Below are 23863 nucleotides of genomic sequence, written 5' to 3' on the forward strand. Positions count from 1 at the left end.
TATTATATACTATTATCAAGTCATTTGTACAGATCGGTTATTATGTAATTACTGAATGCTGAATGAATCGCGCAGCTATTAAGGATAATACCATCAACGTACTACAGCGTAGTCCTCGGCCACGGTCTTGGAATAGATCCGCGTATGCTGAAATTCTCACTGTACAGGCTGTATCTGATCAATATGAGACAGCAAAAACCAGTAAAAACAAGATTCAGAGGCAACGTAATAAAAGAGACACGCACGCGTCATTGCCGCTATACCCTGTGCCCTATGGGATTTTGTGTGTCCCCTGAGAGTGACATGAGGTCACCGCGTGCCTGCTCAGGCAGGTTCTACCGATGTTTAAGTAATTAACCCGTCGTTGGATCGACGATCTACTGAGATCAAGCAACAAGGTTTTTACGAACTAAACAGGAAAGGGCTGACACGGTAGTATTTCAAGAATATTTTCATGAAATTACCATTAAAAGTGCGGAAATGCAATGGGAGTATCTTGAAGGCTGAAACCGTTAATTGTTTATTGAATCGACCTTATTGCTCGGTAAGGTAGCCACGAAGAAACCTCGTCGCACCATACAGGCCGTTTCAAATCCTTTTAGTAGAAAGTCTAGAGAACATTTTTTTTTCCTTATCTTAAGGAAAAATTATGTGTCGCAGAGAATCGTGAGGAGAGAGGTAAACAGGAAAGCTCCGTAGCGAGCACAGAACAGCGGTTAAATAACAGCAATTAAAGTCATGAATGTAGCAATTAAAATACTGCTTTTATTAAACGATCGTGTGTTGATCACGTAATTTTCCTTGTAAAAAATCCTACAAGAAAAACGTGTATCAGGTCTCACCTGCGATACGCGCGTCACCGACGCTGCGAATCGATAGATAAATTCAATTTTCCAATTATGTAAAGCTTGTTTCGATAGGCTTGCAACACGTACCGCAATTTTTCTGCACAGAATTCAAATACTATCACCGTTCGTTTTACGTCGACCGCTTCATGTAATATCTTTTGCTAGGGGTAATAGGTATTTAATTGATTGTTGATAGATATTTTATTATCGGATCATTTGCGATTTGAATTTCTCATTAAAATTCGCAAAATCATCCGTTTGCACTTTAAATTATTTTATTCGTAATCTCATATTTGAACGAATACCGGCATAATTTTTATGTTTCCGAGTACCCAGTATTTACTTAAGACCGACGAAGTATGATTTAGTCCTGCGAGAAAATTATTTTGAATGTTCGAAAAAATTCTTGTAGAGGGTTAGCGGGTTCATTCGTCAGTGCAGTTGAAAAGGTGCAGTGACGCATCGGTAAGTAAAGACAATTAGGAAAGGATCGGTGGTAGTTAGCAAGGATGAAGAAGCATGCACAAGCAGAATGGTTCCACGTAGCGTGGTTTACGCTCGCTGTGTAAGCACTGAAAAAAACGAAGAGCACGTTGGTAAGCTACCACGTAAAAATAGATTGACCCTGCCGTCAATAAAACCCTGCAAAGCGCGAAACCCTTCAACGCAGGTAATTCGATATACGCAAGGAGATGTGAATGGCGGGATGCATTCTCACGGAGTACTCGCGTCTGCCTACAATGGATTCCCTTTAGAACTCCATATCCTGGGTCTGCACAATTTTTTTCTTTTCCTTAGGAGCCACGTTGTTTTATTCTGCGCCCTCCGGCCAGTGAACAATCTCATTCAGCAGAGCCCGCTCAGGAAATAACAATGGTTCTCGGAAAATCACGCATACGCGTTTAATAAGCCGTACTTACACAATAAAGTAAAAAAAGATCGTGTCGTTAATTTACTTCGCAATTTATTTCTTTGTTTAAGAAATATAAATTCTTCTCTACTGACATCGTCTCACATGATACACGCAAAAGTTAGGCCAGCTAAGTTATAATAAAATCATCTCTTACACCGATATGTTTTTAAATTAAACAAGATTTACATTCCGAAATCGCATATCGTAATGTTTGAAGGCGATTTGACATTGGAATCGTTTCTGGTTACAACGAAAGCCAATCTTTGCACTTCATATTGCTTAAGGAAACTATTAAGAAGATTGTATGGTTATATTTACATACGAAGAGTTGCATATTTATGAAAGAATGAAAACCTTGTACCTAGAAGGAAAATGTGAGCGCGTGTTCATCGAATGTACGAGTACACGTATCCTGCATCAGGTACCCACTAATACGAATTTTCTCATGTTCTTATTAACACATTGTCTAGTACAATTTGGATATACATCGTTCTAATGGAAATTACAACTTACAACAACGCATTGCGCAAGCAGATACATCAACAACATACCAGTTTCAGTACACTAGAGTGTTTCGTAGCAAGCTCCGTGGATTAGTTATGACTAGCATAATGTCAACGCCTTTATTGACTTTTCGATCTTACGGTCTTATGCAGCTCAGCGGTCTTGTAAAATATTGTACAGCCTCCACGTGATCAGCATACTTGGACACCATTTTTCTCAAAAAGGCACATCAACTTATAGACAAATTTTGCACATGACTAACATTCACAAAAATTTTGGTTGAACTTGTACATTTATTTTCTAACTTTATTATCCATACGGATAAATACGAGTACTATGGAAAAATAATAGAAGCACATTTTTGTTTTTCTTTTTTTTTACATTAGACGCATCTACACTTTTCTATAGAAAAGCTCTATAGAGCGTAGACAAGTCATTAACACCATTAAGATAAACTAAATTCTGTGATAGAGTTAGAAAATAAATAGGCATGAAAGACATTAAATTACGGTCTGCTGTTTATCTATAATAAAGCTTCATTAATTTCATTTAATTTAGTTATTAATTAATAAATATAATTAGTGGAATTACATACAAATTTTCTCTCGTGCCACTCGCTATAATTTATTTTATAGTACCGATGAATTTGTTTTCACTAAAAACTTTAATACAGTTTTAAATGCATCTTTTATATTAAATACGCCAAATACTTTTTTAATACTTTATCATAAAAATATTAAAAGCTTTGCAAATGTTAGTTTGCAATATTCCTTCTAGATTTTTATATTAGGTAAGCAAAAGTATTTTCAACTTTTTATGACAATTAATAATTTGTTATATCAAGTATATAATATTACACTTGAAAGATGTCATTTCCTTCTCAAGTCTACTACTTCTATCATCGCTGTTACATCTAATTTGCAATGTTTTGCTTTCTGAAAAGAACATTTCTTAATGTATTACATTTGAAGTGCAGTTTATCGTAAGTATCAGCATTATATGTTTTATTATAATTACCGTATATAGCGGTGGTTCGGGTGGATGTGGATGAAATCCTGTTCCCCTACAGTTTGCAATAAAATCTAACCCATACTCCGGAGTTAAAATAAAGAATCCTGTCCTAAAGAAAAAGAGAAATACCCTTCAAGTAACAATACGTTAGACGAATTTGGAAATTTGTAATTTCTACTTACTCATCGTATTTTGGTGCGCAAACAATAGCAATTGCTTCTGCCATCATAAGTTGATATGCACAATGCGTATGAAGATCAACACTAGACAGAAATGCAGTCTGTGTAGGATGTGTCTGTGAAGTACAATTATCTCTTCCATTTCCAAATTCTCAAAATTTACTTTAGATTAAGGAAAGTATAGTAAATAAGTAACAATAAATACAAAAAGTCAAGTCAGAAATATTTAAAAAATTACGTACATGTATCCAACCAAGCGTAATCAAATTGTGTTGATCCTGGTAATCGAATATATCTTCCTCATTGCGAGTTAAACAAGAATCTGGAGATCCAGTTTGCTCAGGAATTAATAAATGGGTGACTAATAATTTATTTCTTTCTAATTTTCCTGCCAAGATACCACAGGTCTCTTTATTATTCATTGTATTAGGGAAAGCCAACTTGAGGAAATTGTGCATTAATTTAGTTGGCAACACTATCTCCCGTAAGGTATGATTGTCACTCATAAGCACAGAAGGCTTTGTTGAACGATCTATAGCAGGCGTCCTTCTGAAAAAATTTTTTGCCATTAAATAGTTTTTGTACAGTTCTCATAAATTCTGTACAGTTGTATATCTCTCTTACTTGTCTTTAGATGTCTGTGCAATTATATCAGAAGATGGGCTTATCAATGGTTTGGGTATTATACTAGGAACTTTTTTCAGCTTGTTTTCTTCAGAAGACGCAGCACTAGTGCCTGTAGCTTTTGCTGCACCCATAGAGTCTAACGCAGTCAGTTTGTTTTTTCTCTCTTCCTCTTCCCTTAATCTAAGTAAATATGACGAATCGATTAATCAAACTGTTTGAAACTGATATCATTTATCTATTCGTAGAATTATTTTTCAAGTACCTTTCTAGATGCTCCTGCCTTAGTTTCTCCTTCTCGATTCTGTCCCTCTCAAATTGATCTAACAATTGTTTTTTCAATATCTCAGCTTTGGGAATTACTTTACGTAGAGTTTCCATATTCAGCTGCCTATCTTTCAATGGGACTATATGAAATTGTGGATGATCCCTTATCTTCTCCACAAATATCCTACAATGACACAATCATTAAACTAACCAGTGTTTATCAAACCTCATAGATAAATCTTACGTTATAAATTTCACATATAAACAATATGCATATTCAAGATTATTATCCTTCAGGCTCATGTCTGCTAATCTGATCATCTCCACACCGGAACGATAATATCTGAAAAGTTCAACAGGAATCAAGAGAAACGGAATTATTTATTGATAAGTTTAATTTAAGAAATGATTTATAATATGTGTGCTTAACATGACAGATCTTAATTGTAGAATTTGTTACCTTTGTGGTGGAATGTTAGGATCCATTTCTACAGCAGAGGCACAGTCTGAAAGATCTTTTAATCGTGTACGTGGATCTTTTGTTAATATGTCAACATCCTTTATAACAGGATATTTGACAGTTTTAGTCTCGAACCTTTCCTTGTTCATTTAAAAATCTTAGGTTATGTTTTGCGAATATGTAAATTCTATTACATTTACAAATATACGCGGTTTGTGATTTCTGACAACTCTAAAGTATTCATAAAGATTTGTCTCATTTTAACTATGTAATACCGGCGAAACTTTACATTGAAAGTAACGACTCTGTTAAATAGAAAAATATGTCAAGTCTATGTGTCATCGAGTGTTATCAATTGTCAGTGTTACCAATGGAAATATGAAAAGTTCTATTACACGGTGGAATATTTCATAATAAATGAAGATATTATATATTATACTCGATTTATACACAACGAAACTTTAAAATAGGTGCATAGACAATAAACACAATTCACGTGTTTACGGTTCAGGTTACATAATTGAATAAATTAATTATTTTTCATGGTGCTCTTTTTAACCTCTTAATATAAGCAGTTCATTTGTCAACAAATTTATTTGTCCGAATGAATTCTACTTGTTGCTGTTTGAACATGGTCGCGGCGTTTTTGTTATGTGCTTCTATACTTTGAACCACTAAAATAATCATTGTAATCATTTTCATTTAAGTTTGTTAGCTCTTTATTTACATTTTAAATTACATCATTGTTTTTTAAAAACCGATTCGATAGAATAAATTATCACTCCTATGTATGTTATAATTAATCATATATAACAATGTTTCAGCAGATTATAAACAAAAATATATTTAGACATGGAAGATAGAAATACAAATAAAAAAAATAAAGACGATGATGATCCTTCTCCACCTAAACAAGCAAAAACTGATCGTGACTTTCAAGGTATATTTTATTTCATACAAAATGCTTCTTGATATATTTTTTATTTTAATCTAATTTTTATTTTTCATGTCCAGTTGAATTTAGTGATCTTAAGAAATCAGAATTTTATGATGCAGCAGTACCAGGACCTTCTACAGAAATTCCAAAGGACTCATCAAAGTTTAATGCACTTTTAGTTAACATAAAACAAGTATGATAGTATAATTGTTTTCGAATGTAATATATACTTTATTTTATTTTAGTATAAAAGGAAATTGTTTACAGAAAGGAAATCCATTGTTGAAATCCATAACAAATGTCCCATGGGAATATGCTGACATTGTACCAGACTATGTAATGGGCAAAACTACTTGTGCACTGTTTTTATCAATACGGTATCATCAACTTAATCCAGATTATATTCATACAAGACTGAAAGCTCTAGGAAACATGTATAATCTTCGAATTCTCTTAGTTCAGGTTCATTTCCATTGTCAAAATAGAATTTTATGAGAACGATTAGTAAGAACAACTATTTGAATAGTACACTTTTTTTCTGTTAATACACAGGTAGATGTGGCAGATCCTCATCATGCCTTAAAACATTTAACAAGAATGTGTATTCTCGCAAATTTGACATTGATGTTAGCATGGAATGCAGAAAATGCTGGTAAAATGATAGAAACCTACAAAAATTATGAGAATAAGCCACCAGATGCTATTATGGAAAGGAGTGAAACAGCACCTTATCAGATGGTAGATTTTTTACATATGAATATACCAACAAATTTATTTTCCATTTTCTGCAGATTACAATTGTTGACTCTTTATTTTAGTTGGTAAATGCTTTGACCACAATACGTTCAGTGAACAAAACGGATGCTACAACACTTCTATCAACTTTTGGAACATTAAGTGAACTGGTAAATGCAGAGTCAAATTTATTAGCTCTATGTCCTGGCGTTGGGTTACAGAAAGCACAACGAATTCATAAAGTTCTACATCAACCATTTTTACGTTCATAAAAATCTGCGAAACAATTAACTAATAATTGTAAATTTAAATATGTAAAAACCATGAAAAGAATTAAAAATTAAGGTTACTTTATAACGAAAAATACATTCGGTGAATATTATACCGTTTCTAGAGTTTCTTTCCTATTATTTTGATCAATAAACCCGCTAGGACCCGCGCAATAATAAAATATTTTATAAATAATAGATGCAGAGAATCATCTGCTCCTGAAAATCTGTAAATAGCGCCACTAGACCGTAACGGCAAAACGCTCAAACTGTTAGCCAAACGTTACCCCAAGTAACCGACATTGGTGCCGTCAGCGCCACCTGGCGGTGGAAACACAAAACTAATCGGCTACAAGCTTCGGCGTTTTGCCACTACGAGGTAATGGCGCTGTTTGTAGATTTTGCCGGAAGATGTACGTGGCGCCACCCAGCGGCAGAATCCCGAACACTAATCGGCTACAAGCTTGGGCATTTTGCCACTACGAGGTAATGGCGCTGTTCGAAGATTTTGCCGGAAGATGTACGTGGCGCCACCCAGCGGCAGAATTATGAACATTAATCGGCTACAAGCTTGGGCATTTTGCCACTACGAAGTAGTGGCGCTGTTTGAAGATTTTGTCGGAAGATGTAGCCTTAATAGATTTAGGAAACAATGTAATACCAAAACGAAATGTTATTAGATATAGTTATAATAGCAATCGATAAATATGTTATATCAAGGCGAAGTTCTTTGTTAAAATATGTATGACTGCTTATGGGCCAGATCTGGCCTAAAGCTTATTTAAATAAAATAAAAAAAAATGTCGGAAGATGTACGTGGCGCCACTCAGCGGCAGAATCCTGAACACTAATCGGCTACAAGCTTGGGCATTTTCCCACTACGAGGAATGGCGCTATTTGCAGATTTTGCTGGACTTTGTGTGTGGCGCCTCCCAGCGGAGGAATCCTGAACACTAATCTGCATTATCTTTTTAGCCTGCATCAACTTTTTAGCCTAGACATGAAGCTGCATCATCTTTTTTGCCTGTATTAGAACCTGCATCATATTTTAGGCTGGATCAGAGCCTCTTTTAACATAGACATAGCATCCACTCTGGCATTATTTGGAATCCTCTGCTAGTGATGCAGGCTCTGTTCTGATGCAGAAAAGTGGGGTCACTAATTTTTTTTTTTATTTATTACGCATTAGGCCAGAACTAGCCTATCAGCAGTGGGATCACTAAAACCCCAAGCAGAAAAGGGGAATAGTGGCGCCATCTATTGTCGAAGCCAAGAAATTAAAATAAGCGTAAAAGAGAAAACGATCGAGAATTGAAGGCTGAAAATGAAGGCCAGTGATTTCGAATTATTTATTATGATTACTACAATAATGCTATATTTTTTTAGACAGTCAGAGTATCGTTCTTTTATAGTACATAATATTACAGGGATATATTGTGTTTTACCTGAAAATTATTTTTATTAATGGAATATTGTACTCAAAATCTGCGAAAGAATATCATTTAACCCTCCTACATGCGCTCCTTAAAAATAATTGCACAAGATAGCTTACGATAAAGCTTCCTCTGTTCTAGTTTAACATTTTACATCAACAAATTACCATCATTAGCAACGTTATATTTGAAAGAAATCCATCTTACAACATAAACGGAAGGAAATCAGATATTTTACAGTATCTATATATACAAACAGAAAAAGGGTGGAGTTTCACCCTAAGAAACGTATTGTGTGTTAACGAAGTATTTATGTTCGAATGGTGCGCTAAAATAGCTGAAAGGGACATCTAGCGAGGAATTTATATACATACATTATACATAGATCATTATCTTGTCCTTCTATAATTCCTTCCGTATTTAAATCTGGTTAAACGTGTCCAACTATAAATAGTCGTTCACGAACTGTGAATGAAATGGTAGGGAGGGTGTATCCTGCATATTGAGTAATCTGACATATACGAATGAATGATTTATGATTCCGTAAGCCGGGCCAGTGCAAAGACAGCAATTCATGTATTGACAAACACTGACTGACAGGAAAGTTTTACAGTGAAAGACACACTATTAATTCGATTAGAAAATGAAGGGGATTTTAATTTTCGACCATCTCAACGATGTTCTTTTTACGAAGTGCAATAAAAAGTTTGCGAATCATGTACAAAAGTTAGCTAGAATGCAAGGACTGATTTCCGACAGTAAGGTATGTCTCTATTAAAATTGATCGTAAATGTTTAAGTGCGTAAAATAAAATTTCAACGTCAATTAACGGGTTTTTTAATATAAATTTCACAGCCTTATGTACGAATGAATGATTGTATTCGTCTTGCAGGACTCGCAGGATACAAGTGAGACAGAATCAAAACTTAATCCAAATGTCATAATGCAATTGTTTTCACCTATTGTTACATCCCAGCATGTAATGGCTTCTCAATTTGGTAATTCTTATACCTCAATGAGATGCCACGATGGAACGAATATGGTATTTGATGAATTTATGGGATATACTTTTATCTACATCTCTTTGGAAGAAGTAGAATTGATGAAAAGAACTTTAGGTGTTTGCGTATCAATTGTTAGACATGTCTGTGGACCGGACGTTGGAATGTGAGTTCGACCAAACTGATATGGTTAATAAGAATGATTCACCTCAAGTAATAACGCAACAAAACTATCCTTTTTAGATTAAAAATAAGCAGACATAAGGTATGCTTAGTATCTTCCTTGTTGGATGCATGGGTGCATCTAAGAGATCGTGAGCAAAGCATGCTCACAGAAGCAATAGAGCAATTATCAATAAACACTGACCTAGGTGTATCAATACTAAAAGTATTACATGATGCCTGTGACAAACTGAAGACACAGTCTGAATTCTCTAATGTCCACATTTTGATATTGGTGGAGCAAAAGTTTCTATCACTATATTCAAGTAAAAATGCTCATGACTTGTATGCTTCTGATATATTGATGATGATGCTTATGTGTTGGGTAGTAAATCTAAAAAGGAATGGTGAATATCTATATGGATACAATGGCAACACAGATGACGACCGTAATGATATTCTTTTACCTGACAATAATTCTTTCAAAGAAGAGCAAATTGCTTTTGGAGGAAAGCTTGCAAATCCTACTTCAGAAGATATTACAAACTTATTCAGTAATGATCTTCACTGTTATAAGATCTTGTTCAATGCAATTTGTGTTGTGTACTGATATATTGTTTCATTGTAGGAGGGTCGAGAGAATCTTCCATTAACGAAGGTTTACATTCTTTAATGGACGATGATTTGTACAGCAATATACTTCTGCTCGGATCCGAACACGATTACATCGCTAATGCAGTTCACATTTTTGAATTAGCCGAAGGCATTAATCTTGTCATGATAGTGGAAGTAACGAATCTGGCTACATCGTCCGGATTGTACGATAGTTTTCATTATTTAAATATTATAAATGGTCTACAACTTCAAAGAGACATTGACGAGTTAAGACCAGCATTCGAAAATTTTGACTTAGCAATGAAGAAAGCATTAGATGGAATCAAGAAGAACAGAGCCAATGTTAGCAACGACGTCGACATGTGTCAGAGAAGGTTGCAAGTAAAGTGGGAGTTCGTTAGGAAAAAGTATATGGATCTCTTGAAATCCAGAGATCCAGAGTCTGTTCTTCAGATCGAATCGAATACGTCTGGGTTCACAGATAATTTAAAAGAATTATACAGATTAACGTGCTTCGACAAGAACTTCCTAAAGCAAGGCATTGACGTGCTTACAACCGTAGGCAGGCTTGTTCGTCAAAAACTGAACGATTTCAGTGATTTCCTCAAAGTAAAAGCACTGAAGAACTTCACGCTTGGATCATATCCTTTCGCAATTACCTAAAATTATTTATAGTTTCACCGTTTGGTAATGTTATATTTTTTTTATTTTTTTTTATAATAAATTACATATGAAAATATACCTCCTTAATGCCATATAATCTACGAGAACTTCCCTAACCATCAATAAATATCTAGAAGAGTTTCCAGGCCTTGTGCATTTCATATACATAGACAGAACCACTCATCGGCTAACAGCTCCAACATTAGACTTTACAAATCCAGAAACTCTCACTCTTACAACAAAGAAGGTAATTTATTTTAAAAGTTAATATACTAATAAATATAAATTCAACATCGACGTAATCGAACATTATTGTAATAGATTTGGAATATGGTGAAGCAAAGTAGAATGCATTTAGAAGAAGGACACTTGTCGGTCATGTGGAAAGATACAACATTCAATTATGCTTATTTTTTATGGTTTGAGGACAGTTCTGTGAGTAAATATTAGCAATTGAAAGTATACGAATACGATATTGCACTGTTTGTATCATATACATACATATATATTCTTTTTTAGGGATCACCATTAAAGTGTAAAGTTTATTTGAATCACATAATGAAAAATTTTCCTGTGCCTGGTATATTTTGCGGAGATTATTACAGGTTGGTATTATCGTAATTACCCTTCTTTACTCCACCGAAAATACTAATTCTGTTTCATAATTTTTAGAAAATTAGCTGAAACATGTTTTCCTAAATTATCCCCGAACAAAATCAGAATCTACGAACTTTACTGCGTTCACCTCGGCTTGGCAACATCATCGTGCGTTTTAGAACATTCCAGGAGACTCGCGGCTACAATATGGGAAGTCACAGGCGTCCCGAATAATCCTGCCGACATACTTTAACAACGTTCCAGTATTTCTGTACAAAAAAGAAACTTGAGGTTCTCCAATAACTTAAGACACTTTATATACTACGGTTAATATTTAAAAAGAAACAGAATTATTTAATAAGTATTTAACACACGTATTAATTTGATATTTATAAAACATGGTAATGCAAAACGTATGTATTTATTTTATACATTAAATATCTAAAAAGATAATGGCACGGTGTTAAAAATCAACGAAAGCAACCCTATTTACTGCCATCTTTTCTCAGACCTACGGAGCATCGTAAATATTGAGAGTGTATTTAAAACATTATCAGCGTCGTACAAAAAGAAAGGAAAAAAATGCTTTTTTACGCGATTTTAAAAATATCTTCAAGTGTTGAACTTCCACGATAACGCGTTAAAAACTATTCGGTAGTTCAGTCTATGTTACCTCTCCACTTTATAATGCACACTTTCAATGCTATAGACACGGTACAGTAGCGTTTCATCATTTCATAGTGGTTAGAACATTTTAAAATCAGACCTACCGTACATGAAGCACGGACGGAGTCTGTCTATTAACTTTTAAAAATTACAACATATTACACACGTGCGTGTTGTAATATGTTATAATGCTCTAAAATTTTTAAGTATATCTTCATAAAGCTTTTGAACGAAATTAAAATAGGAAGTTATTTTTAATAGTTGTCCGCTGCATCCGATTTTCGCGTATTGTCCGTCTTTTTCTGTGCAATTTGATTATAAGATACTTGGGAGGATGTATTTTGCACACAATTCGCCTCACTCGGTTCTTGTTGTGACACTTGACTATGCGAAGTTCTTTCACTAGTGCTCCGTGTAGCAATCGGCTCCGATGTCCTAGCTTTTTTCAGTCCAAGCTGAGCCTTCTGTATGTATTTTCCCCTACCTCTACCGACACCGCTTTCGCGTGTCTCACCTTTACAGATAGATTCCTTCACTATTTCCGATTCCATGTTGGAGTAACGTCTGTTTTGAGTAGTGGACTTTATAGGTGGTGAATCCTGACGTGGTAAATCTGTGCTATTTATCGCATCTGCAGTTGGTTTCTTTGACTTGGCTTGATTAATACATTTTTCTAGATTCGCTGCTGTATTTTTATTTTTAAAAGCTGCAAACGCTTGACTCTGTAACAAAGATAGATGTGAATTGTTAGAATGAATGAAGTATATGAAATCATGTTTGGATGTTGTATGGTACATACAGTTGCAGTAGAATTATCATTAAGCATTTGCCTTTCTTCACAAACGTTTTCTGGAAAACCTATTCTAGAGGGGGGTAATTTATCTAACTTTTGAGATTTCCTACTGACACCATCTTTTCCTGCTTCACATTTTTTCTCAATGTTATTTGTACTTCCATTTAGTTTTTCCTTCCTATTAAGCTCAAATTCCTTTATCTGCCTCTCCAACTCTGCCACTTCGTGATCAGATTCACATAACTGTGGGATTAACTTATCTAAATACTGTTCGGCTACTTTTTGTATTCTAATAGCAGATTCGAGTCCAGAAGTTCTTGTGACATCCAGACTAAAAATGAACAACTTTGACTAAGTATCGTAGATAGTAAGGGACTATATAAAACAAGATAAACTTACCTTAAAGACTCTATAAGTTTACTGAATACATCTGGTGTATTTGATAAGTTTTTGGTAGGGGCAGGCTTGTAATCAGAACCATCAAGTATAGTTAAATCGTTTCCCAGGTTAATAATTTTTAAAGGAACAGGTTCAAACATCCTGAAACAAAAGAGAAATGCTCAATAATCTTAAATAGGATAGATTCCCGATGATCACATTTGGAATTAGTTTCTGCTTACCCTCTTGTGCGTCTTAAGAAGACATGTCTAAATTTATGCGTGCCTTTATCACTGGTGATCGAAGAGCTCAATAGGCATGTAACAAAGAACTCTTCTGCACAACCATTGCCTCCAGAGAAATGTGAAGCGAATTCTCTATGTAACATTTTGTCCCTCATAGTGAGCACCAAGTTTGTGTTGCGCCTGAAGCGAAACCAACCAATCACTTGTTTGCTCTTATCCCGCATAAAGTCCTTCAACTTCTCTTTATTAACTCTACCAATAGAATCGTGTAATAGTTCTGGCAATGGGCAAGTAACAACAGTTTCAATATCTAAAAACGTGAAAACCCATTATTGTGGAATCCTGTTAATGTGTCTTTAAAAATTAAGACAAATCTGTGATTGAGTATATTTACTGTTATGTCTCTTCACAGTTTCTATTTGATTTTCTGCATCTGTGTAAGTTTTCACTACGAACTCAAGGTTCTCCCCTAGCAAAAAACCCATCTAGAATACGGGGAACCAAAAATTTGTTTGTTTCAGTGTTTTCGATCGTATATCGGTTTAAGGTTAGGAAACAATTTGAGGTTATGACGCCAAGCTTGTGGTATACTTTGTACAATCGAATGGGCCAAAATGAAACGATTTTTAATAATAATTAAGAGACTAGAAGCAGACTTTACCTGATCTCCCCGGCTGCCAACATATTCGTAGAATAATAACGAGAGCGCAGCGCCTGAAATAGTAATCAGCAAATCGTTGTCCGCCATGTTGACAATTAACTGTTATTCACTTCGCGATTTTGTTTGTGCCTTCTGTCGTCACGCTATTGAGTCCTATCGTGTCGCCCACGCGTTTGCAACAATGTATTATTCTTTTACATCATTTGCTCCTGCAAGAATTTCAAAAATTATGACAAATAAAAATCAGTAGTAAAGTTTGACAGACACCCTCAAAGTAGCGCAATAGTATACAATATTGTTAGCATGAGTTCATAATGTCACATCTTTTTTCTATTTTTTAGCACATAAGTATTTATTTTATAAACCTATATGCAAGCGATAATTATATGTATGGAATACTTACATAACATTAATCGCCAAATTTATAGGAACAAAACCAGAAAATATAAAAATCAGAAATGTTTCACCGAACAAATGATCAATTGCGATCAAAGTAAAAATATCTGAAGCGCGTTCGTGTGGGACGATGACTATGTTTGACGCGCATTCATTTGTTCCGTGATCTGGAAAAGTTGATCTCCGATCTTTTATAATTTGATTTGATTTGATTATATATTTAGGAAATTTAATGGAGATGAATTCGAAATGTACAATGGATAAAACGACAAAGAAGGGAGACAAAAATTACTATTCTTGATTTGTGTTTATGATGAACACAAGAATTTTAGAAACGCTATTCTATTTATTAATTCTGTTTGTCAATCATGCTGTAGTAAGAAGCGAATATACACCAGCTTTAATTTTTCTGTTTCACAGATTGAAGACGACTTTAAAAAATGTCCAAAAGATATTTTTGTCAGAAGTGGGATTCGAACCCACGCCCACAATGTGGACTGCGACCTGAACGCAGCGCCTTAGACCGCTCGGCCATCCTGACATTGTGTTCATCAATTTTGTGTTGGGCAAGCCTATAGCCAACGTGTAAATATAAACAATTCCAAAGCACAATTCTCAAATACATATAATAACATTTGTGATATACCCCACGGTTCAATAACAAAATTATAATGATTACTAAAACTGGTCTTTTAGACTGTCCTTTTGTAAACTCTTCCTCCTACTCTGTAATTATCTTATTATCGTTCCCCTATGTCATAGTTGTCACAATTAAAATTTAACTCATGGCTATGTCCGTTCTAATCTTTACGAATACATTTTCTTTTGTACATGTTTGTATCAGCTTTTCCAAAGGCAACATTATTAAAAAATGAATATTAGACGAATATTAAAAAATCCCTGAAGTTGGGGGAGGCCCTAAACATTTTCAATTCTATAGTTATAAGAATGGTCTGTCGTCCGAGAGTTGAAGAAAAAAACCCTCGAAAGAAGTTCGCCGAGTGGCTCTCGCTCTCAATAAGCGAAACGCGCGCGATCGCCCAAAATATACCGGGTCCGCATGATCGCGAGCTGCCGCCTAGTATTTCTAGCCGTGAGAAGATAGAGTCGATGTAGGGCTTGAGGATCGTGTGATGTAAGCTTTTAGTGATCTCTAGAGGGGCGCCGAGATTGCCTCTCCGCAGCTACCTAGCACGAAGCTTCATTTTCCTCCGCTTTTCCTTGGTTCATCCTCTGTTCCTGAAGGTCGCGACGCGTCTCATCCCGGGATTCGTTTGTGCAGCCCAACTTGGACCATGACGGAAGAGAAATGGGATTACTTGAACGAGAAATGGGAGCACATAGACCCGCCGGTAAGTCCCGGCTTTGATCGTCCTGGTGTTAGGCGCCCTTGACTTTTCCCTGGCCGTTGCGTAAGCCGCGGAACGCTGCGCGAAAAAAAGCTCGCTAATTGATTTGAACGAGTCGCCGGTAACGCGAACCTTCGTACAGGGTATCGGGTAACCCGCGCGAACCTGTTAACCTGCTGCAGCGGACAGCAGGTTAATTGTTTTTCTCGGGAACCAGCCGATGACTGAGGCTTTACGCAATTTTTCACGATGCCAGCCGCGACGCAACCGTTCTGGCCGAACACTCCACGATTCCTCAAGACCTCCACTGTCTAGGGTGCTAAATGCACACAGGGTGAACAAGAGAAAACCGAGAAACTATAGTAGAAATCCTCGATGGTTCTTCAAGACCATGCAAAACCTTTCCTTCTGCCTCGATTAATTTTTAAATACTTGTGTGCATTAGAGGTGCGAAAGAAAATAGAAATCCTTCTCCACTGGCATCCACAGTTCATCAAGAGAGACCAAGTTCTTGTAATTCTAGTGTCTAGTGTTAGGGCCCTGAAATACAACCTTCAGATTTGCTCCGATCAATGGAACAGATCTCGTCTCGCTTCCTTCTTTGATTGATTATCTACAATGAAAAACGAGATCTCGAAGATACTCTTAAACGTTTCGATGTTCCAACTGCGTGAAAAGATTGTCGGAATTCGAGGCGTTCCTCCTAACCTCGGCGAAGATCACTTCTCAAGTAGTTCATCGAGATGAACAGTTCGATCCAGAGTTTCTTTCTTTCGACGTTCATCTCGCGCGAACGAAGCCTTCCGCTTGATCGAAATGGGTCACTGCGTCGTGCCTTTGAACAGCTGATCGCAATATCGAAGGAGCCGAGGCGTCGCGGGTTACGAAACCATATCATTTCGCGTTCCTTTTGGCGAGCTTAGCGATCTACGATCGAGGACACGCGAGCGAAATTCGTGGCTCCACGCGAACTTCACGCCGCCTAGCAAAAGAGAGAGACGATGATCGAGGGGGCGGCGCGGCGCGAGCTTTCATTCATGACTGCCGCGTGACTAGAATTCTGCATGCAGTTCGTGCACACGGATATAGACCGAATAACAAACCGGAGTCACACGGCTACTCTGCAAAATTAAAGATTGCTAAACATCGTTCAAGCTGGTCCTGTAACTTCGCGCAGAAGAACTTACAGCCTTCCGTTCACGTCTCCACTTCAAAGAGTGAAGTCTTCACTCCCACGCCCTTGAAGTTACTTTTTGAGAAGACAGAGTCTAAACAATTTTTTTCGCATCAGTTTGGATGTGAGATCTTGAAAAGGAAAGTTGTCTTAAAAGTTGATCTTGCGATTTTTTGACACAGTTTTATTGAATAAACAAAAAATGCAAATATGTCGATACAGATTTAATAATTTATGAAAGCGGTTCTGCCGGCAGCTTGGCATTTTCAAGTATAAAACGATTATTGCGATAATATCGGCTTGATACTGGGAAGAGTACGTAACCCACAGATTAGTTGAGAAAAGAATCGTAGGTTGTAAATGCATTAGGTTGTAAAACCGTTCTAAGAACGCTCTCATGAACTAGATTGGGACCATAAAATGTATACAACAATTTTCGTGCGGCGTATAATCATTGAATAACCTATCAAACAATTTTTATCATTCACTGGCCAAGTATCTTTCTATCGATTTATGTCTATAATCCCTTTATGCTTCACTGAACACGTCAATTGTTATCGTACAATGGATCGCTGTTATGCGTGAAATTGCTTCTCGACAATTGTAGAGACGAGTATTTATTCAGAAAATAGTATTTTGGTGTTCAGAAATGAGCTGATCAGTCTGCAATGAATTCGGGATGGTAGAAGCGAGTTCATTGAAAGACGAAGCAGAAGATGCGGGTCATTAAGCAGGGATAAAATTGGCAATGGAGGCGCGCGTGCTTCGCGCGCACACGATTGACAATCACATTCTTAATGATTGCACTAGCGTGTCACATGTACTATTGCACCTGTGCTTCGAAACTAATAGGCTGCTTTTACGACATAATTTCTCATGTGACGTTGACACTGTAAGTACCGTTAAAAGTGTCACTTATTCCATGCACATGCTTAAATAAATTAAAAGCGTAATTCTAAATCAATTAAACCAATATTACTGGTTCTGCTTCATCCGGGGATGACTGTGAACAAAATGATACTGAGGAAAAATTAATTATTGGAAAGCAATGTTATTTTTATTTTGATCAGTCTTTTCAGTTTCTTTGTCACTTGTAGGTACAAGTTGCAAACTTCCTCCGAAGAATATGAAGTTTTAAAAAAGATTATTGCATTCATCGAAGCACGTAAATGTGTGCCCAAGATAAAATGCGGATCGGCATAAAAACAGGGTTACATCGGCTTGATTAGACCGAGGCTTTTGTGTTTTATTTATCAAATCGATTACAAACACGTGCGTGGTGCTAAAAGCGGAGTATCGCTCGATAAGCTGAAAGGTGTGTCGGAAGATTGAATAATTGATTTTTGAACTGCTTTTCGTTTCATCTCAAGGTTGATTCCATTCGTCTCAACCTCTGTAAAGTCTATAAATTCAATCTTGATCGAGAATCAAGGGGGATGATTCGCGGGCTGCAACAAAGTTGAAGTACCCGAGGACATGGCTCGCGTGTTCTCGGCTCCAATCAATTATTCTCGAAAGATAATTTGCCGATCCGGATGTCCGGATTAACGACCAACTCTTACCGCACCAACAGTATTTATCGTACGCGGGATATTACGCTTCAAGGGATGTAAATGACTGAAAGAAGTCGTTTCCGGATATATCGCTGTCAATTGCGATGCGTTTCAGACTCCAATCATTACCTCGTTCCTGGATGGATTATCGCGCGTCCGCGACACCCAATAAAAAAGCGTCACTGCTGATTCCCTGTATCTCTCATTCGTAAAACTACATACACAAGAATCGCGTCACCGCCGAGAGAAATTCGCCACGGCCTTGTGGCTCAACGGTTAATCCTCGCGGCAACGGTTTAAACAGTTCAAACGAAAGACGTCGGTGCACTCGCGTCTAAAGACGCACGCCCGAGCAGCGCAATAAACAGATCGATATAACGCGCCGTAATTAACGCGTGCCGCTTTGATACTTATTACCCGTCCGGTTTTTTCAGTTGCCGCGAATTGTCTGCGGCTCGGCTGTAACGACCGCGAGCATTAGTCCTTTTAAGCTTAACAGATAGCGCACGCTCGATCCCCGGGGCAATTTCAACAACAAATACTGTTTTATGGGTTTTATCGTACGTTCGAGAACAGTGCTTTTACTCCGAGGAGTCGGAAAATTGCGAGGACGAAAGTATTCTACTCTCTTTTTACTTTTGTTTTATCCATTACCTTCTAGCAGAAGTGCATGTTACGAATGCACCGTTTCCGTCGATGCTCGCTGGATTACGTCTGTTTCGCTTATTATATGTATATCCGTTCTCTCGATTTCTCGAACTGTGTTCGAGTCAATTCCTGGGAGGGACACGCTACCACGCAAGAACTTCCGGGTCGCAAGCTTCGCAAAGTGAGCACTGCTGTATCAAGACATTGCATTCGGAAATGGTTTCCGCGTTTGGGGAAAAGGGGATTCAGCACGCGCAGCAAGTTTCACCCCAAGGACCAGGGCAGAGGTCAGATTTGGGAGGGTGCGGCGTCGAGTAAATGGCGGTCCTTCAATCTGGTGCGAAATTTTCCATACAGGCCCGGATAAAAAAGTTGTAAAAAGCAATTTAAAGTTTCCACCAAGATTCTGACCACTTGCAACTTTTCCAAAAGACTTTTTATACGTCAGCTGGGAAGCTAAAAAATTAAAGTCGTTCGGTCCGATCATGAGGAATTTATTTCTGACTGTTTATTATTGCATTCCGCAATGGTTTCCACGTGAGCCCCCAAGGAGCAGGGCAGAGGTCAGATTTGGGAGGGTGCGGGCGTCGAGTTAAAACGACTTCTACCCCCATAAGAATGCTCCCGAAGAAGGGTGTGTTGTTGGGAGGTATCGATCGCGTCCCACGCGGTCCAACATGGATTCAAGGTCTCGAATTTGGTGGCAGTGGTGCGATGGGACGCCTTGACCGTGGGATTTTCGCTCAGGCGCAATGGCCCCGCGATCAGACGGGGAGGATTCCGAGTAGGAAGCGACTCGCGACCGTGTCGCTGCGCTGGCTGACTTTTTCGCCAAGCTGACGTTTCACCGTCAGAATTCATGTTGACCGTTGATCAACCGGGCGGCGATAACAACGGCCAGAACCGATCGGTTTGCGAAGCTCGGTACCACGCCAGGAACAGATAGCCGGCGGAAGATTCACGCGCGACAGGTGATTGGGTCAAGGTGCAACATGAAAACGAAGAACGGCTCTCTGTTCAGCAAGATCTGCAAGTGCTACAGCAAGAAGTCCATGGCCGAGACAGCCGTGCAGCCGGCCGAGGAAGCCCCGACGATGTTGACGGCATCCGACGAGGTAACGCCTGACCAATTGTTAGCAATTCGGAGTAACGACAATTATTCCGCATACGATATGCAAACGCGCGAACACCGATTGACAGAATGCCGCTCTTACACTGTGCTTTATTTGCCTGGCGGTGTTTATTTAACTCTTGCTCTTACACTGCGTTTATTTACCGGGACCATTTTATAACGTTGTCGGACTTGCACACTTGTGACTCTCGTAATGCTCGTCGACGCACATGACACGCACTTTAAATCAGAATAATTTCTTCGTAAATCGATCGAAAGATTTTAGTTTTTCTTTTTTTCGGTGAAGCTAGAAGAGGAGAAAATGTGCAACATTTTGGACCTGTGACGAAAATTTGAATGAGTTTTGGGGATTCGTGCGAGTTACATACATGTTGGCGATAGCATCGAAATTTTTTGCCGAAATGGCAGATACGTTTCGTGTCATCAATTAGGCGAGTCACCGTACTCAGCTGGAATTGATAGGATTGGTGAAAGATTTGTGTAGAGTGGGTTGAAAGTCAGATTACACTTTTTTAGATTTGTTTCTAATTAAATGGGATGGGTCATTGTGTCATGTGTAGAAATGAAAAGTCACATTAAGTTGAGAAAAAATATTAAAACAATGTTACGAGAAAACCTGCTATCGTTAATACATGTAAACATGTTTGCGTGTCAAAAAGTCACCGTAAGATAGGGTCATCTAATCAATTCAGATAATCAAGATTGTCTGTGCCATAACTGTTTGGTACCCGTTTTATAAGAACTTGGCAGTACAATTATTTTCTTCATTGAAATGAATAATTTTTTAAATATAATTTCCCTCCTATAGTTAAACATCGAATACAATTTTTTCCTCGACGATTACAAGACAAACGGTCAGATATTTTTTATTTATTTTTGTATGTACACGTATTTATCTTTTCTTTTTATTGTGTCATTCATTGATGAACACTCTGCATGTAATGTGCAACTGCGAAGGTGATCTCGACTCTAATGCTAAATTTAAATGAAACCGACACGTGCGTGCAAAATGGCTGCGGTTGGTCTTTGAACAAGTTTCGAGACAATGTTCCGTATATTTTGGCGAATGTGTAGGAAATAAAGATAAGTCATGATTAGCTAAAAAGCTGATAAGTTAAAGTATTGCAACAATATTTTTACGATCATTTCTAGCAGACATTTTCAATGGACATTTCAACAGACATTTTTAAAAGGTTCACTATAAAATATTCACTGCTATTTGCCAACGTCAGAAACTTCAAAACTGTGCTAACAAGCCTTTGGCATATGTATAATATACTGTTAGACGAATTCTTTTTATAGTACTGCAATGATTGTTGCATGATCGTATAGCTATTTGCTACTACAATTTGTTTACGTATTTGACAGGGACGAATATGCACCGTGCCAAAACTTTGTAACGCAAAGCATGAAGGAAGTGTGGCAAAGACCTCGATTTTGTAATATTTATGACATTGTTTGCACAAAGTTGCATTGGTAATCGGATTATAACAATGGCAAGAGTCAAAAATAATTTTCACGCACCTCTGAATCGAGGACTTTATTATGATATATATGGTTTATCGCATCATCAATTAAGATAAGATAACTAAGAAATCTCTTGGTACCATCAAGCTGTTATAATTATAAAAATCTGATAATTAATCCGAATTTCCGCCTCTTTGATTAATCAAATTGAAGTATTGCTGATCAAATAATTAATTAATCATCGGCTATTCATAAGCTTACGCGATTCTTTCACTTCCATCCAATGTTACAAATAGGTACACACGTATAAGACACAACGACTTCAAGTACCGGCGAACTTCAATTTCCTCCGAAAATCTCATTTCACAGAAAAACGGTCGCCTTAGGCTAGCTACACGAATGGTTGATTTGTTTTCCCTCGCATCATGGAGCACGGATACGTTGTCGGAGAAAATCTGGTACGCAACGCACGTAACCTAATTACGGCAACGTTACGTTATAATCTCGCGAGTAATCGGTAAAGAAATTTTCCATTAAATTTTCAGCCGGTTAAGCTGGTCGTTCGCAGACCTTGTTGCAAGAAGCACCGCGAAGATGAAATGTGTGTACCCGTCGTCTCTAAAAAGGCAATTAAGTAATTTCACCCTCTAATTCTGCTCAAAATTAAAAATGATCACGTACTGCGTCGAATTTTTTTTTTTGGTTAAGACGTGACTGATTAGTAGACTGCGGATGTTTATGCAAATGCATATTTTTATTGAAAATGGATAAAAAACTGGGACCTAAACAGAAATATGTTTTGTCATTAGAGGATTTTAAAAATATAATTTTTATTTTGCATATTTTGAATATTGCATATGTTTTGCATAAGTGCACATTTAAATTATAAGAAATGAAACAGTGAAATAATTACTATTTTACAGATCCGTACATACATACATTCTCTATACATATATTTAGCATATACCTTGCATACATCTTGCATATATTTTGCATATTTCGACACATTATAACTGAATGAACATCCGCTGTCTACTGATTAATAAAGTAGTTAGATTCGCATTTTAACGAACACTATTTACTTTCTCCTTGAACGTGAACGTTAACAGTTTATTATGCTTTAGAAAAATTCTATTATTATCGCGAGAATTTTGGATGCATGATGTTATCAGATGAATAATGAAAAGAGCAGAAATTTCGTTCCTGCTAAGTTTGTCAGCCGGTTTTGAAGTACCATTTGAACTAATTACATCCAATTATTTGTTAAACGTTAAGAAGTGCGTGATACAAGAAGGAAACGTTTAATGGCAAAGAGCATACGATATAAAAAAAACTACGCGAATCAGTTTTAATAGGAAGTTAAGAGGGTAGAAACTCTCGCCACCTCTTTTAAGTTAGCTGACCCGCTTTCAATTGCTACTTAAGTCACTGTATGCGCAAGTTGACGCGTATGTTTGCTCATTAATTTATCGTACAAGCAAGCAAAAAATGAGCACAGCCTCTGTTCGTCTTCGTTCTCCCATAAAAACTGTAATTTCGAAACAGTAATCTAGCAATTCGCGTCAAACGCTAATAACAAATTGATATAGCAATTTATTCGTACCAAGTATTTAATAATACTTGTTTGCAATCTTGGTAACATACAAAATGGAGAAAATGAACGGTAGTTTCATTTCGGTGTATAATTTCTGTACGCACTGAAACTGACGCTGAAATTTCGATTAGCTTTTCGAGTGTTCGCAATTTTCTATCCCCGTTGTGTAAACAAATTCAAAGCAGTGGCTAGCGCAACGTGCTGCGAATAATTTTTTACTCCAGATACTTCTAGCGAAGAACATTTTTTGACTTCCGTAAGGAAACACATCATGTGTGAGAACTGTAAGAAGGCCCCACCTTCGGTGGCGAACGATCCACAAGTAAATATTTTTTATCTTGAATGATTCTTAAGTATGACTTTTTTTCAATATGGCGAAACGCCTATCTCTGTATTACTACATTTTAACAGTTACAAGACTTGTAAGTATAGCACCGATTTAAAATATGCGAATTCTTTATGAATCAGTATTAATTTACCAGAAATTATTTACTCAATTTATTTCTTTGGGTATATATGATTTTTAAAATATTGCTAAAAATGTGGGTAGCACGTTCTTGTTATTTTTACAAAGTAATGCAAAATAGTC

At 37.0% G+C, this 23863-nt stretch overlaps 5 protein-coding genes and 1 non-coding gene across 11 annotated transcripts in view; 3 read left to right on the forward strand and 3 right to left on the reverse strand.

Annotated features, from left to right (window-relative positions):
- Positions 1-1790: 1790 nt before the first annotated feature.
- Positions 1791-4963, reverse strand: LOC143357789 (STAM-binding protein-like A). 2 transcript variants are annotated; one of them, XM_076794408.1, is made up of 8 exons: positions 4807-4963; positions 4591-4689; positions 4345-4530; positions 4080-4262; positions 3698-4001; positions 3459-3571; positions 3283-3385; positions 1791-3200 (listed from the first exon to the last, which is right to left on the reverse strand). In XM_076794408.1, exons 1-8 carry the CDS (start codon positions 4953-4955, stop codon positions 3135-3137), a joined length of 1203 nt encoding a protein of 400 aa, XP_076650523.1. In that variant the 5' UTR covers positions 4956-4963; the 3' UTR covers positions 1791-3134. The 2 variants fall into 2 exon arrangements, with proteins under 2 accessions (XP_076650523.1, XP_076650522.1); XM_076794407.1 differs by having other exon boundaries at positions 3698-4004.
- A 223-nt stretch (positions 4964-5186) lies between these two features.
- Positions 5187-6863, forward strand: Ercc1 (DNA excision repair protein Ercc1). 4 transcript variants are annotated; one of them, XM_076794419.1, is made up of 6 exons: positions 5187-5276; positions 5634-5746; positions 5821-5936; positions 6011-6205; positions 6296-6481; positions 6562-6863. In XM_076794419.1, the coding sequence occupies exons 2-6, from the start codon at positions 5659-5661 to the stop codon at positions 6748-6750; spliced, it is 774 nt and encodes a 257-aa protein (XP_076650534.1). In that variant the 5' UTR covers positions 5187-5276; positions 5634-5658; the 3' UTR covers positions 6751-6863. The 4 variants fall into 4 exon arrangements, with proteins under 4 accessions (XP_076650534.1, XP_076650532.1, XP_076650533.1 ...); XM_076794417.1 differs by having other exon boundaries at positions 5201-5317; positions 5631-5746; XM_076794418.1 differs by having other exon boundaries at positions 5238-5317.
- Positions 6864-8057: 1194 nt separating this feature from the next.
- On the forward strand, positions 8058-11576 carry Hps1 (Hermansky-Pudlak syndrome 1 protein). 2 transcript variants are annotated; one of them, XM_076794389.1, is made up of 8 exons: positions 8058-8943; positions 9073-9347; positions 9425-9897; positions 9972-10599; positions 10748-10868; positions 10943-11056; positions 11141-11226; positions 11294-11576. In XM_076794389.1, exons 1-8 carry the CDS (start codon positions 8824-8826, stop codon positions 11469-11471), a joined length of 1995 nt encoding a protein of 664 aa, XP_076650504.1. In that variant the 5' UTR covers positions 8058-8823; the 3' UTR covers positions 11472-11576. The 2 variants fall into 2 exon arrangements, with proteins under 2 accessions (XP_076650504.1, XP_076650503.1); XM_076794388.1 differs by having other exon boundaries at positions 8059-8943; positions 9972-10598; positions 10723-10868.
- LOC143357787 (BRISC complex subunit FAM175B) lies at positions 11552-14461 on the reverse strand. Its single transcript, XM_076794405.1, has 7 exons — positions 14365-14461; positions 13962-14170; positions 13695-13785; positions 13298-13610; positions 13077-13217; positions 12684-13008; positions 11552-12606 (listed from the first exon to the last, which is right to left on the reverse strand). The coding sequence occupies exons 2-7, from the start codon at positions 14046-14048 to the stop codon at positions 12139-12141; spliced, it is 1425 nt and encodes a 474-aa protein (XP_076650520.1). The 5' UTR covers positions 14049-14170; positions 14365-14461; the 3' UTR covers positions 11552-12138.
- A 354-nt stretch (positions 14462-14815) lies between these two features.
- On the reverse strand, positions 14816-14898 carry Trnal-cag (transfer RNA leucine (anticodon CAG)). Its single transcript has one exon. It is a non-coding gene; the product is annotated as a tRNA-Leu (tRNA).
- Positions 14899-15473: 575 nt separating this feature from the next.
- Positions 15474-23863, forward strand: part of Hex-a (Hexokinase A) — a 35561-nt gene continuing 27171 nt past the window's right edge. Inside the window, exon 1 of the mRNA XM_076795116.1 lies at positions 15474-15709. Coding sequence (XP_076651231.1) covers positions 15653-15709 — 57 coding nt within the window. The 5' untranslated portion in view covers positions 15474-15652. The remainder of the gene's footprint in view (positions 15710-23863) is intronic.

The sequence above is a fragment of the Halictus rubicundus genome, chromosome 10, assembly GCF_050948215.1.
Source record: "Halictus rubicundus isolate RS-2024b chromosome 10, iyHalRubi1_principal, whole genome shotgun sequence".
NCBI lineage: Eukaryota > Metazoa > Arthropoda > Insecta > Hymenoptera > Halictidae > Halictus > Halictus rubicundus.

Coding starts and splice junctions, on each gene's coding strand:
- Hps1 (XM_076794388.1), top strand. CDS start 8,824: ATGAAGGGGATTTTAATTTTCGACCATCTCAACGATGTTCTTTTTACG. Junction 11,057..11,140: donor TATGGTTTGAGGACAGTTCT/GTGAGTAAATAT, acceptor ATTCTTTTTTAG/GGATCACCATTAAAGTGTAA. Junction 11,227..11,293: donor TTTTGCGGAGATTATTACAG/GTTGGTATTATC, acceptor CATAATTTTTAG/AAAATTAGCTGAAACATGTT.
- LOC143357787 (XM_076794405.1), bottom strand. CDS start 14,048: ATGGCGGACAACGATTTGCTGATTACTATTTCAGGCGCTGCGCTCTCG. Junction 13,611..13,694: donor AACTGTGAAGAGACATAACA/GTAAATATACTC, acceptor TCACGTTTTTAG/ATATTGAAACTGTTGTTACT. Junction 13,009..13,076: donor AAACTTATAGAGTCTTTAAG/GTAAGTTTATCT, acceptor GTTCATTTTTAG/TCTGGATGTCACAAGAACTT.
- Ercc1 (XM_076794419.1), top strand. CDS start 5,659: ATGGAAGATAGAAATACAAATAAAAAAAATAAAGACGATGATGATCCT. Junction 5,747..5,820: donor AACTGATCGTGACTTTCAAG/GTATATTTTATT, acceptor TTTCATGTCCAG/TTGAATTTAGTGATCTTAAG. Junction 5,937..6,010: donor TTTTAGTTAACATAAAACAA/GTATGATAGTAT, acceptor AATTGTTTACAG/AAAGGAAATCCATTGTTGAA.
- LOC143357789 (XM_076794407.1), bottom strand. CDS start 4,955: ATGAACAAGGAAAGGTTCGAGACTAAAACTGTCAAATATCCTGTTATA. Junction 4,005..4,079: donor GCACAGACATCTAAAGACAA/GTAAGAGAGATA, acceptor AAATTTTTTCAG/AAGGACGCCTGCTATAGATC. Junction 3,572..3,697: donor TTACGCTTGGTTGGATACAT/GTACGTAATTTT, acceptor TGTACTTCACAG/ACACATCCTACACAGACTGC.